This window comes from Pelobates fuscus, chromosome 8 (assembly GCF_036172605.1).
Source record: "Pelobates fuscus isolate aPelFus1 chromosome 8, aPelFus1.pri, whole genome shotgun sequence".
In the NCBI taxonomy this organism is placed as follows: domain Eukaryota; kingdom Metazoa; phylum Chordata; class Amphibia; order Anura; family Pelobatidae; genus Pelobates; species Pelobates fuscus.
In genome coordinates this window covers 20,533,367-20,546,007 of record NC_086324.1, presented here as the reverse complement: position 1 = coordinate 20,546,007, position 12,641 = coordinate 20,533,367, and the positions used below count along the sequence as shown (strand labels likewise).

The 12,641-nt window shown below is 36.2% G+C and overlaps 1 protein-coding gene across 1 annotated transcript in view; it reads right to left on the bottom strand.

Annotated features, from left to right (window-relative positions):
* THSD7B (thrombospondin type 1 domain containing 7B) overlaps positions 1 to 12,641 on the bottom strand; it is a 366,207-nt gene that overhangs the window by 162,228 nt on the left and 191,338 nt on the right. The window contains exon 13 of the mRNA XM_063429372.1: positions 8,932 to 9,035. Within this exon, the coding sequence (XP_063285442.1) occupies positions 8,932 to 9,035 (104 nt within the window). The remainder of the gene's footprint in view (positions 1 to 8,931; positions 9,036 to 12,641) is intronic.

The window sequence follows — 12,641 nt, the reverse complement described above, 5'->3', positions numbered from 1 at the left end:
ACAAATATTCTTTATGCCCCCCCCCCTCCCTTCTTACCTTTACTGGGTAGCTCCATGGCTAGAGTTCACTCTCGCGGGATTTGGTGCGTTGCAGTGGTAACCACGGCAGCACTCTGTGCTCGTGAGAGTAGGACCCGGAGGAGCTGCAGGCTGAGCTCCCGGGTCCTCTCTCCCTCCCCTGCCGGCTGCCAGGATAGTGCCTGCAATCTCTGATCTCTGATCTCCCTCCCCGGTCCGCAAGCACATTGCAGGGCTGGCACTTGGACAATGCCAGGGGAGAATCTCAGGGGGTGGGGGGGGCAAATGCCCCATTGCCCCCCCCCCCCCCCCGATCCGCCACTGTGTATGGATGATGGAACCACACTGCAGAAGGTGTTTGTCCATATACTGCCAATTGTAGAGTGGAGGACTTCACTTGAAACTACAACTTGCCCTCAAAGATTTAGCCCTTGGGTATATAGTAGGCACCAGAACTTTCCCCACACTGTGACATTACAAAAGTCAGGACAGTAAGGACTGTTTCAGAAACAGCAATCAAGAATTAGTTCAGGATGGTGGTTTCAGTCTTGGTTATCCATAAGTAAGTCAGGACTGGTGGCTGATATGACCTACTTATGCATCACCAAGATTGAAACCACAATCCTGAACTAATTCTTGATATTCAGGCAACATGGAAAGTGCAGAAAGCAGTAATTGTGATATGTGAGATAATCCAAAGTGAATGGTCTAGGTGTAAGCATCACTCCATTACTTTGTATCAATCCTGTTTTATGTACCACAATGTACCAAATGTGCCCCACAAAACAAAGTCTACCGATGGTCAGTTAAGAAACAGGTATCCAGTGTGTGTAATGATATGGGATAAGCCTTTGTCATGAAAATGTAAAAATTCATAATACAAATTATAAGAGGGACATTTGCTCTGTGTGTGCTTCAAACCAGAATTTGAAAGACAGCTTTAATTTTGGCAGTGCAACTTAGAGTCAAAATTTCAATATTTTTTTACATAGATAATAATTTGTTTGTACTGATTGCAGGTAATGATGAAACCACATAACATGGGTGTATATCATTGTTGACATGCATTCGAACCCCCAATTGGAAAAGCCAAAAAAGTAGGAGAGAAAAAGCTACAAGCTTTGATGACATAATGGCCCACAGAATTTACATGGTTCACAAGCTGATTTGCATTTGTGTCTGACAATACCTTATGCCCTAGGGCACATCCATCATTAAATTAATTAAATTGTGGTGTTTTCTAACAGCATATACCACTTTAGGGTATTGAGAGGGTTAAAGGTAAAAAAAGAACAAACCAATCTGTGAAAAAGGTTAATGTTCTGAATTCAGCAAGGAAATTAGTTGTATTCTTGCATTGCTAAATGAGATATTCAGAGATGTGCTTTGTGGACAGATTTGTAGCAGTGGAAAAGGCACAGGAATAAAGGTTACAATAATTAAGGATGCATCTGTATTTAATGACTCCCAATGTGCATTAATTGTGAAAGATATCTCTTCACTATGAAAAGCAAGTCCGCTGTTACTGGGTTAGACTGTACCTGTAAATTACAATGCTGAGCCCAGAACGGATCAATACTAGTTTACCAAATTACTTCCATTACTGGACTTGACACAGGTCCATTTGTCATTTTTGGTACTGCCAACATTTCAGAAGAACACTGTACGCCTTCATTGATTTTATTTTTGCACTCATGTCCACCCTTCATTTAGCACAGAGTTTTAGTCTTTCATTTCTCTTCACAGCCAATGCCAACAGGTACAGATTTGTCAAGAGCTAGACTTGTCTTCCTTCAAGCTCACAGAGAGGCAACAAATGTTAAAGAAGGTGAACTTATCAACAAGCAAAGTACACTGTTGGCTGTGAGGGAGCAATCTTAATAAGGGTACAATACAGACTGGTCCAGATCCTCTTTTAATATGTTACAGAGAAATTGTTGTGAATTTTGATTATTTTGTCATTTCTACAGAAAAAGCAGACAAGCAGAAATCTCTGAGTCCCCCAAGGGCAACACATTTGATAAATGTCTGACTATCAAACTTTTTGGGACTAAACTTTTGTAAGATGCATTTTTACTTTGAATTTGAGTTGTAGTTTTTGGGAAAAAAAAACATACTCTAATTCTTAACCTGTAGTTAGGAAATACCTTAAAATTTTTATTTTGCGTCACATTTAGGGATTTTTCTTGAATCTTCCAACAGTAAGGAAATTTTGAAGTTTAGTGAATAACCTCAAGGGACACAGCAGGACAGAGAATGATGGATTTGTTTTGTTTGTCTTTAAAGCAATGTGTCAGGGTGTTAAGTGATCACACTTTGTAAAAAAAAAAAAAAAAAAGAGTTCGGTGATTGATTTTAGTGTACATTAAAAATAGCTTTTTATAGTTATATCTGTTCACTTTAACAGTGGAAGCACTCAGTCACCTCACACTTCTCATCTTTAAACGGCACAGATTTGCAAACATGAAGTCACACTTGAATTAGTTTTACGAATGGACCTTGCATCTTTGCACGTTGTAAAATGCTTTGTTCTACCAATTACGGAAGTCTCCCTGAGGCATAAGCACTATGCTTCACAACTGAAGGTGACAGACAGGCCTGCATTTTCCAAGACCTCAATTTTTCTATAGACACAATTATAAAAGTTATCATTTTAACAGGTTTTGTTTTGGGGGGTTTTCAAGCTTTTGACGCTGTCTGACCTTTGTTAAGGTAGATAAGTGCTAATGCATATTACATGACAGAAATCTTGAGGTGCAAAGCATTAAAGTAAAAATCCCACAAAGCATGCATGATTTAGTTGCAAGCACAAACTTGACAGAAAAAAAATATATGTAGATAAAAGCACGTAAGATAACTGCATAATATATTTTGCTGAAAATAAGCCTTTTCCATGAAATCATAAAAAATAAAAGAGTTCATTCACTAAACTGCTGTTTGCAAGTTGTGATGAACTTAAACTCTAGTCATAGGCCAGATAGCCAACTTAGAAAATACTTCTAGAATTTCCACACCCACGAGTACCAAGAGGCTGTGCACAGGACACATTCTCTGTTTTTATCTGCATTTGTATTACACAACCAAATTATGGTTTTCTTTTTGGGTTAATAATTTATTATTGTTAGTTCAAGAGTTTCACAAAAATAATCACTTCTGTCTCATTACTAGATGATTTGTTAACATGGACTTGTCAGAGAAGTTTTCCTCGACATTTGCAGATGAGCTTACACTTTATTGGCCATTTCGGTGTTAATAAAAACTTATTTTTTTTAAAGGTATATTATTGGCGGGGTGCAACGAAGTGGTTTTGCTTTGTTTATACATTGTGGCTAAGTGTTATAGCTGTTGTTGTCAACCAAGAGTAGTGAGAGTCTGATCATAGAGATAATTGCTTGGAAAAGAATTCCAGTAAGTCTATTTTGGGCTAAATATTACAAATTGGTTATCCACTCATGACAACTCACTATTAATCAAATATGCATTTTGTTTGCCTGTAATCAGGAGTGCTTTAATTCTCCCCTAGCCTGTGTTGGTGTGCACACTATGTTGCATTGTGTATTGATACCCTGTACACTTAATTTGAATGATATGTGTGGTGGACCTGATAACAGTCACAGAGGTTGCCTGAACCCAACTTTCATTTTCCTGAACACAATCATATCCCCCTGTTCGGGAACCGAACAGAACTTGTGTGGTCCCCCTCATTATTGACTTAAAACGCCTACCACCCCTGGCTATTAACTGCAATTAAAGGATTAACTCGAGTGCTTTCCCTGGGCAATTTTGTGTTGTCTCCCGAACACAGGCAGCTGTACTTGGTCGTCGAATACATGGAACCAATTTCGGCTACACGTTCTCCCTAACCCCGGTCAAGATGGTACCGCTGCCTGTATACTTTCCCGACCAACTAGGCGAACCACGTTTGGGAGATAGGATCTACTGACTGGGGGGAGCATTTGCTACCTGAGAGCCAGGGGGAGCATTCGTCTGTGTTCATGCAGGAACTCCCGAATGAAGACTGGCCACTGCCCTGGATTCTCTGGAACTCTTTTGGTGCATCACCTCGTGGCCAGCCGGTCAAAACTTTTCCCAAGTAGCGATCCCGTTCCACCAAACCAATCTGAGCACTTTTCGGATATGTTGTGCGCTCTGATACAAGCTATTTGGGGATGTAAGGATGATGGGGTTCCTGTAATGTTTTATTATTTTTTGGGGATGTTTTATAATATTTTATGTATTTCCTGTAACTGAGAGATAATTGAGTTATCTAAATCCCCTGCTCAATTATCTCTCAGACCCAGATACTCTTGGGACAAACCCCTTTAAACTTACTTTACTATGGGGATGTGCATAAAAAGCAGTGGGGATGTGCAATAAAAATCAGTTGACTCCCAGAACTGTGTGTCGTCCAGTTACTGGGGAATGGGCTTTATTCACTAAACAGAACTTCCCTTCCAGCTCTAGAGGATTCCAGGGGAGATATTCAGTCTCAGCATTGCAGCTCCGCTACAATATGCCCTGTCTGTGCCTTTACAGAGGGCACTTCTGAAGTAAAATGGGCCAAAAACAGGAACTGTGATTTGTCAGGAGATTTTCAGATTATATACTAGAGTTTCTAGGCTGTAAAAAAAGGCTGAAAAGGGTTTTCCATTCTCCTGTTTGGTCAAAATACCGTCATCTCACCCATGGCAGTTATTATTTTATAATTTATTGTCATGTAAATTGACTCCCTTTTTCTAACTCATCATTGTATCGGCTTTATTTTCCACAGAGTTGAATAAATGAATGCCAATTAATAATAATTTAATTCAAGTCAAGAGGTATGATCCCAGTGCAATAATTTTGGAATGCCACAGATCTACTTCAAACACAGTTAGTGTTGAAGTGAATTACCAGTGTCAGGGAAAAGGGGTCATGTTTCCTATACATAGTTTTAGACTAACTGATACTTAGTATGGCTCTGTGTGCTATATTTGCAGTTATATTTGGCTCCATTAGAATAGTTGTCACGCTAGAGTCCAATCTACAGAATCCCAGAAACTGTGGATTTAATATTCAGTATGTATAGACAGTAATTCTGGATTAAATGTGCTAGAAGTAGAGCAATAAGCAGGAGCATTCTATTTGTCTCTAAGGTGATCCACATTTGGAATGTTGGCCTACTATTGTGCTTAGTGGATAACTCTTCATTGTGTGCATGGCTTGGGCTTCTTCCTGCACAGACATAACGGACACTGGCTTCATCAGAGGTTGTCATGGACACCGCATGGATGCCAAATAAGTTATGGTATATAGTGCTTTCAAATCAGAATAGAACAATAATTGGTGTCAAAAGTATGACAAATGATTCCAGATTTATGGATTTGTTGTACATTATAATTAACTTTTTTCTTGCCTTTCTTTTTAACGACCTTCTGCCCTACTCCTTGTTCAGTTTACATCGAAAATATTAATTTGGACAATTTTCATGTGATTAAAAGTAAAATAAAATATTAATTATATAGTTTTTTTTTCTGTTTCTATATTTAATGGCACATCTTGAGAGCTACACAGATCAGACCTTTTTAGAATAAATCTAAAATAATGTAGAATACTGAAGGAATTAATATGTACCATAAAATTGATACGTTATATCTAATTATGCTCTCTTACTTTTTTTTCCTCTGAAATAAAAATGAAAATGTGTAATTTAAATGAACACTCCAAGGACCATAAACAATACAGTGCATTATAGTGATTATGGTGCCAGCAGTGGCCCGATGCCGTGAATGTATGTATTCAAGCATAGTTTGACCTCTTAACTCAGCTGGGTGCATGACATGCCCTCCACTACAGCCTTCAGAGAGCCAAAGCTCTCTGTCGGAACAAATCTCAGTCTGAACAAATCATGACAGTAAAGGGCTTAGCTCATTGGCTGAAAGCAATCAACTAACACCTCACAGCCATTTAAAGGGCTCTACACTTCAGGGCTTCTGGCTCTCTGAAGGCTGTGCAGCAGTGGATAAAGGCAACATCCAGCAAGCTATAGATAAGATTTCTAACTATTCTAAAAGGGTTTGACTATTTTCAATGGTGGGGAGGGCTGTAGTGGCTGTAGAGGGCTGTATGGTACTGAGAATCCTCCTTTATTTCTATTATAATTATTCTCCACCATCCCTGTATATAAAAAGACAACAGACCTATGCCATCCAAACTGTTTGCATGCAAGGGCTATACAATATTTTAAAATAATATTAAATGTAAATTAATTAAAAATGATGAAAGAGGAAAAATCACATGCAAGGATTTTTTGCATTTTTTTTCAGATGATCTTTTTGGTGATTCCATTTTGCAATATAAGGCAAATTAATAAGATTGCTAGGGGGAAAAAAGATCATTCACAACTACATGGATTTATTTATTCATAAAGTAATTGTTTGTTAAGAACTATTTATCGAACTCAAAACACCCACCACCTTACAGTGGGAGTAAAATGTGTCACCTCCTATTTATACTTTGGGAAAGACAAATTTGCATACAAACAAAAAAAAGTAACAAAAATGAAGCGTAAAGAAGACAAATGACAGAAGAGATGCAATAAAGAATAATTTTGTGCAAAAATGCCCACAAATGCCTAATCGACAGTAAACACAACAATTGTTACACAAAATATCTTTCTGTTTTTCCTCCTCAAATGTGTGGCTTGGCTGTGCTAGGATTGATCAGGATTCGGATTGCTAAATATTTCTCATACAGAAAACAGATCATTCAATGGCTAAAAGGTGATTTAAAAAAAAAATATTTTATTCAGTCGTGTGATGGGGGCCCTTTAAGTGTTCTAAGTGGCATATGACATTAGCAACGACTGTTAAACTCAACTCAAAACAATTCTCTGTGAAGTTGTTAACTAGCACCAGTGACTAAGTGAGCACTTTGTCAGCATTCGAAATAGCACTAAAGTGAGACAAAGTTACAAACATCCACACTTTACTGAATATTTAACAAACATTAAAAAAGAATGAATCATTTTTAGCACCTCTTTCCTTATAATTATGTCACTGATTAATTCGAAAAATAAGTAGACAAATGAGTGATATGACTAAGAAAACTCATTTGCATTTGCAATATAACATGAGGCATACATATATCAGGTTTTTTTTAACTTTTGAAAAAGTCATTTTCTGTCTGAAATATTTGTGGTACAGGCATGAATTCTCTGCTGATAGCTTTCAGCAAAAAGCTCTGAGCCCGGAGGTTTAGCAGGATTCGGACTCTATCTGTTAGTTTTGTGGTTTTGTGGAAAAGATCGTTGGTGGTTCGGGTGCAGTAGAAGTTAATGTACCCCAGTTTTCAGATCTGAGCTGGAAACAGACAGTTGAATGATATATATTCAGTTAAATTACATTTTGGACTATAAATAGATGGCATCCCACCTGAATAATAAATATAGACATAGGGAGATATGGAATGACCCCTTATTCCCACATTCTATTAGCTGTGGTGCAAGAGTTAAAGGGATCCTATAGTGTAAGGAATATAAGTTGCATTCCTTACACTGTAACTCCATATAGCCCCCCTCCCCTCTGTGTGCCTCTCCCCACCCCCACCCCCCCCCCCCCTCACTCCAGCATGGAAAAGGCTAAAAAAAACCTTTATGAACTCACTCGATTTTAGTGCCAATCTCCTTTGTTGCCAGATCGGCACACGCCTCCACCGATGGGGGGAGGGGAGGGGAGGAAAGGGGGAGCTAATGCGTATGCACGGCCAGGTGTGCAAGTGCTTTAGGCCCTATGGACCTATGGGCTTTAATGCCTACCTATGGGGATTTAACTGACGCTGGTTGTCCTCATGCAGAGCTGAGGATGTCTAGAGTCTGTTAGCCAGTCTGTTAGGAAGTGCTTCTAGTAGCTGTCTGATTGATATCCACTAGAGGCAGTCTTAGTCATGCAATGTAATCATTGCAGTTTCTCTAAATGACCTAATGATTACTGTGCAGGACCAAGGGGGACTGTGACACTGCAACCAGATCACATCAATAAGATGAGGTGGTCTTGCTGCCTATTGTGTCCATTTAATGATTTTGTGTGGCTACGATCCTGGCTTTTCAGCCACACCTCCCTAATTTCTCTGTATAATATACATTTGATTGTATTAAAGTTGCAGCAAAGTTTGGTTGCCACTTAACCATGGGGTATCTGCTCAAAGTTCCAACTATCTCAACATCTTTGCGTCATAAGGTGCAGGTAATAGCGTAAAAGTAGATAAAATATGGATTTCCCAACACCACAATAAACACAGGTGGGAGGGGTGCATCCTGACTTTTCTAATTACCACAACCAAATTGAGGCAGGATTTAGACAAAGTATAACCCCAAGTTCTAGAGTTCTTCAGTGCATAAGGGTATTAGAGAGGGTCTCACATATGCCCACACATTATAAGTGGAGGGATGTGGGTTGGGCTGTTTGTGGGAGTCCCCAGGATATTCTTTGAGCAAGGACATTTAGGCATTATTTTATTTATGTCAAATATCAAACTGGGAAAGTTATAGTGTTTCGGGATAATAATTAGAAATTATTAGGTATATTTTAAAATATATTTTCCTCATATGGTTTAATGCCAATAATGTCCCATAAGTGCAAACATTAGATACTATATAAATAAATTCCAACTTTACCTTTTTTTATTGTAACCACCTTCAAAGCATAACTGCAGTTTTTATTTTTTACATTTTTAACATAGTACATTACAAATTAGATAAGATATAAAATAGAATATCTAAACTTATATAATAAATTACTAAAATAGTGCATTTTAAGATCAGAAATTATTGCGGCAACTCTTTATATAGCAATAATAGTACGAGTTATTATTTTTCTGTTACTGATGCAAGCATTATTGGGACATTTAAAACAAAAAGAGGGGGATAATACTTACCCCTGGTTTGTAGACCTTGACCACATGACTCAGTAATTCCCATAATTCCTAATTTCACAGAATCTGGCACCAAAACACACTGACCCCATGGGTGGGTTTTCCACCTATTCGAGATATATGTCAGTATCATTATAATAAGAACAGATACATTTTGTTACTATATACACTATACATAAATATAATTTTTGCTGATAAATCAAAGGCATTGGTGCCAACGAATTGCAGTAAATTGAATTAGAAGATTTTTGGGGAAAAGTGCTGATTTAGAAAAAAATATCCACTAAAATTGCAACAACTTAATTAAAAAAATTTGAAATTGTCCTAAGTAACTTAAAATAGGGTATCATATACCATATAGTTATATTCATTTATTTCACCATGAAAATAGGTAAGTGTATTTTCAATCTACTTTGAAATCAAATTGTAATATAATATAATGCAAAATGTATATTATAAAATTAAGGATTTACGTATTTAGAGTGTAATGAGAATATTAAAAATAAATATACACATTCAGCAAAGAAAGAAAAACTACAAAAAAAGTATGCATAATCAGTTATAATTGCATTGCTGTATGAAATTGAATAAAATCTACTAATGAAGAATATGATGCAGAGGTAAATATCTGCCAATACATTAAATTAACATAGATAAAGAGTTATTAGAAAATATGACCCACTGGTAGAAGGTATGAGAAGTTCAATGTAGAACTCTGGTATGACTTACAGAGCAAAAAAATAATCTAGAGCAAGTGGGGGGGGGGAGAGGGGAGCAGATAAAATGTTTTCTAGAGCAAGAGGGAGGGGAGGGCAGGAGTGCAGATAGAAAAGTAAGAGAAGTCATGGAAATTATGACAACATAGAAAAACTGGGTTCTAGCCCTTGTTTTTTAATTATTGAAATAAATCTAATGAAGTTTGTTGTGGTCTTAATCATCACAGAACGAAAAAAGAAATTGTGTTTCTTTAGCAATAGAAAAAACAATTAACAATAAATTAATTTTGAAACTTTTTTGGATGATGTATGTGTTATTTTGTGACTACATAGTACACAAAAAGGCAAGCTGAATAATGATTTGAGAAAATTTTACCATTTTGAAAAAAACAATTTTTTTTTACAAATTATCTTGTACAAGTGATCCTGGGACATATGGAAAGTTTAAATTTCAACTACAGACACATTTCAATTATGTCCCAGAGTATCGATGGCTCAATGCAAAGATAGTGGCTGACATCAAGAATCCTAGTTAGATTAAGCCTGAAAGGTTTCCTGCGGGCTTTATAACCTGATAAGGAGGCATTCTGTATTTTTTTCTATTATTTTTTTTTTTAATTCCCCAAAATATTGACATGAAACTGCAGAATGAATCATGAGAGAAACAACATATTTTTTCTAACCTACACCTATTAATTTTTTATCTTTGCTACTATATATTCCCAATGTCATACATACATTGTGTTTCAAAATTCATTTATTGTTTGTTGTTCTTTTTCTTATTTAAAAAATATATATGAAATGCCTTACTTCTAAGATTGGGACCACCTAACGCTCTTCTAGGTTTTTTGTTTTTTTAAATTCCTAAGCAGGAGAGTAGGTATTGGTACAGAAAAATGTGGATGTGATATAAATAAATAATTCAATAAAATCAATTAATTGCAATTATCTCTACAGATTGTATGACGCGTACGTAGGTGATACAAATTATGGTCTTTTCGACCTCAAAAGTCGACAATGTGCCTTATCTGTAACAACTCAAAGTTTTTTTTTTCTTCCAAACTAAATATTCTAGCACTCGAAAAATGGGTTTATAACATAAGCACACAGTTTGAAATGAATATGTTTCTACTCTTTTACATGCTGTCAACCAAACGAGACAAAACCAATTTCATACACCACAGAATATGTTCAGAAAAATGGTTCGGTAATAAAATCACATTCAAAGATCTCGTGTTGCTTCTGTACTAACTCTGTGCAAATATTATAAATCATTTTAGCTGCTCAGAGTGTGTTTGTGTAGATAGGTAGGCTGGTACACAGACAGACAAACAGACAGATCTGTTTCATATAAGGAAATTTGAGACCTGGTGAGTTGTATTTCGAGTCTCATTCTTGTAATGTTCTTCATGTATTTTCCACAAAGTAAAAAAAAAGATTTAGAGCCAGCATTTTAAATGTCCGTGCCTCCTATCCTTAGCCCTAACCAATGAATGTTGCCAGACTCATTAGACAGGTGGCCACTAGGCATTCATTTTGCATAAACTATACTTGAAACCTGTAACAAGTAACCTCTAATTTACCTTTTTCTGTAGCTTTTTATCTTTTCCTGACAAATTACTTAATATAAATATAGATACATAGCATAGTGTTCAAGTAGAGATTGTAGCCGTATTAGTCCACTGATGTACACTTTAAAATGCATTCCTATAAGTTTATTCTATCTATATACAAAGTACTATGTGTAGACCTATGCTTTCCCATACTCGTATGCATGTATGCTTATATATATTACTGTGCATTTATATTTGTGTATATGAGTTCATGTGCATGTATGTATATGTGTTTATGTATATGTATATGTACATGTGTTTATGCGTTCACATATACATATCTATGTGTGTGTGCATGTATAAAGTGTACCATCCTCTGCACTGTCTGCTTGTTTGTTTTTCTTCTCCCTCTCTCCCCCCTCACTCTGCTCTTCAGAAAGATATTTATGACCCTCTGCAAAAATGGTGTCTATTTTCTAACAAACCTGTGTCTTATCTACACTCATGTCGCTTTAACCCCTGTATCGTCTTGCTCAGAAATGCTTCAGACTTGAGAAAGGGAGGTTCTCCCGAGAGCTTGTCTTTAAACAATTCTTTTAGTCCAATAAAAAAGGTATTACAAGATACAAATTTTATCTGTTTTTTACATATATATATATATATATACACACGTGTGGATCTCTGATTTCTGGAATTGGATTTGAAAGCATTTATATGAAATCCCTGAATTTGCTTTCACATAAAAGAAAGAATCAATTCTCGGGTGTCTTTTTTGTCTTTTTCTTTTTAGCTTAATTATAAAACTGTGACGTTAATAAAAAGAACCTAAAAACTGAATGTGACTATGACTTCTTTTCATTTACTGTTTGTCCCTCGGTGAACTTGCTACTTCAAGAATATCAGAAGAAAATCTCTATTTAGAATATAGTTAACACAATGTAAAATAAAGAAATGTTAAACTTTATTGCAAAATGTTACATAAGAGTAAGTCATGAGAGTTGAATATGTAAGATTTTTCATGTTCACACGTAATAATTACAGAAAAAATTGTTATTTAAAGTCATAACTGTCATAAAACAGATGTTTTGAAATGAAAAGAAACTTTGAATATGACAATAAAAGTATTCAATCTCGAACAGCACATTTATTTCGCTTTTAAAAGCTCTCAAGAACACCCTTGACGCTCAATGTTATTCTTATTAACCAAATCAATAGTTCTGTTTTTATCGACCTCGGAAGATGAAAGGATGAGTTGACCTTACTTCAAACTCGTATTTTATATAATACAATCGGAGCACTAACCATTGTGATAGCTTAGCAATTTATATGCACTGGGGAAAATATCACATCCCAAGGGCTGGATTCACTTAGTAGAGTAAAAGTTTACTCTGTTTACTCCATAGCAATTCTTTTCATAGACTTCAATGGAGTAATTGCTATTCAG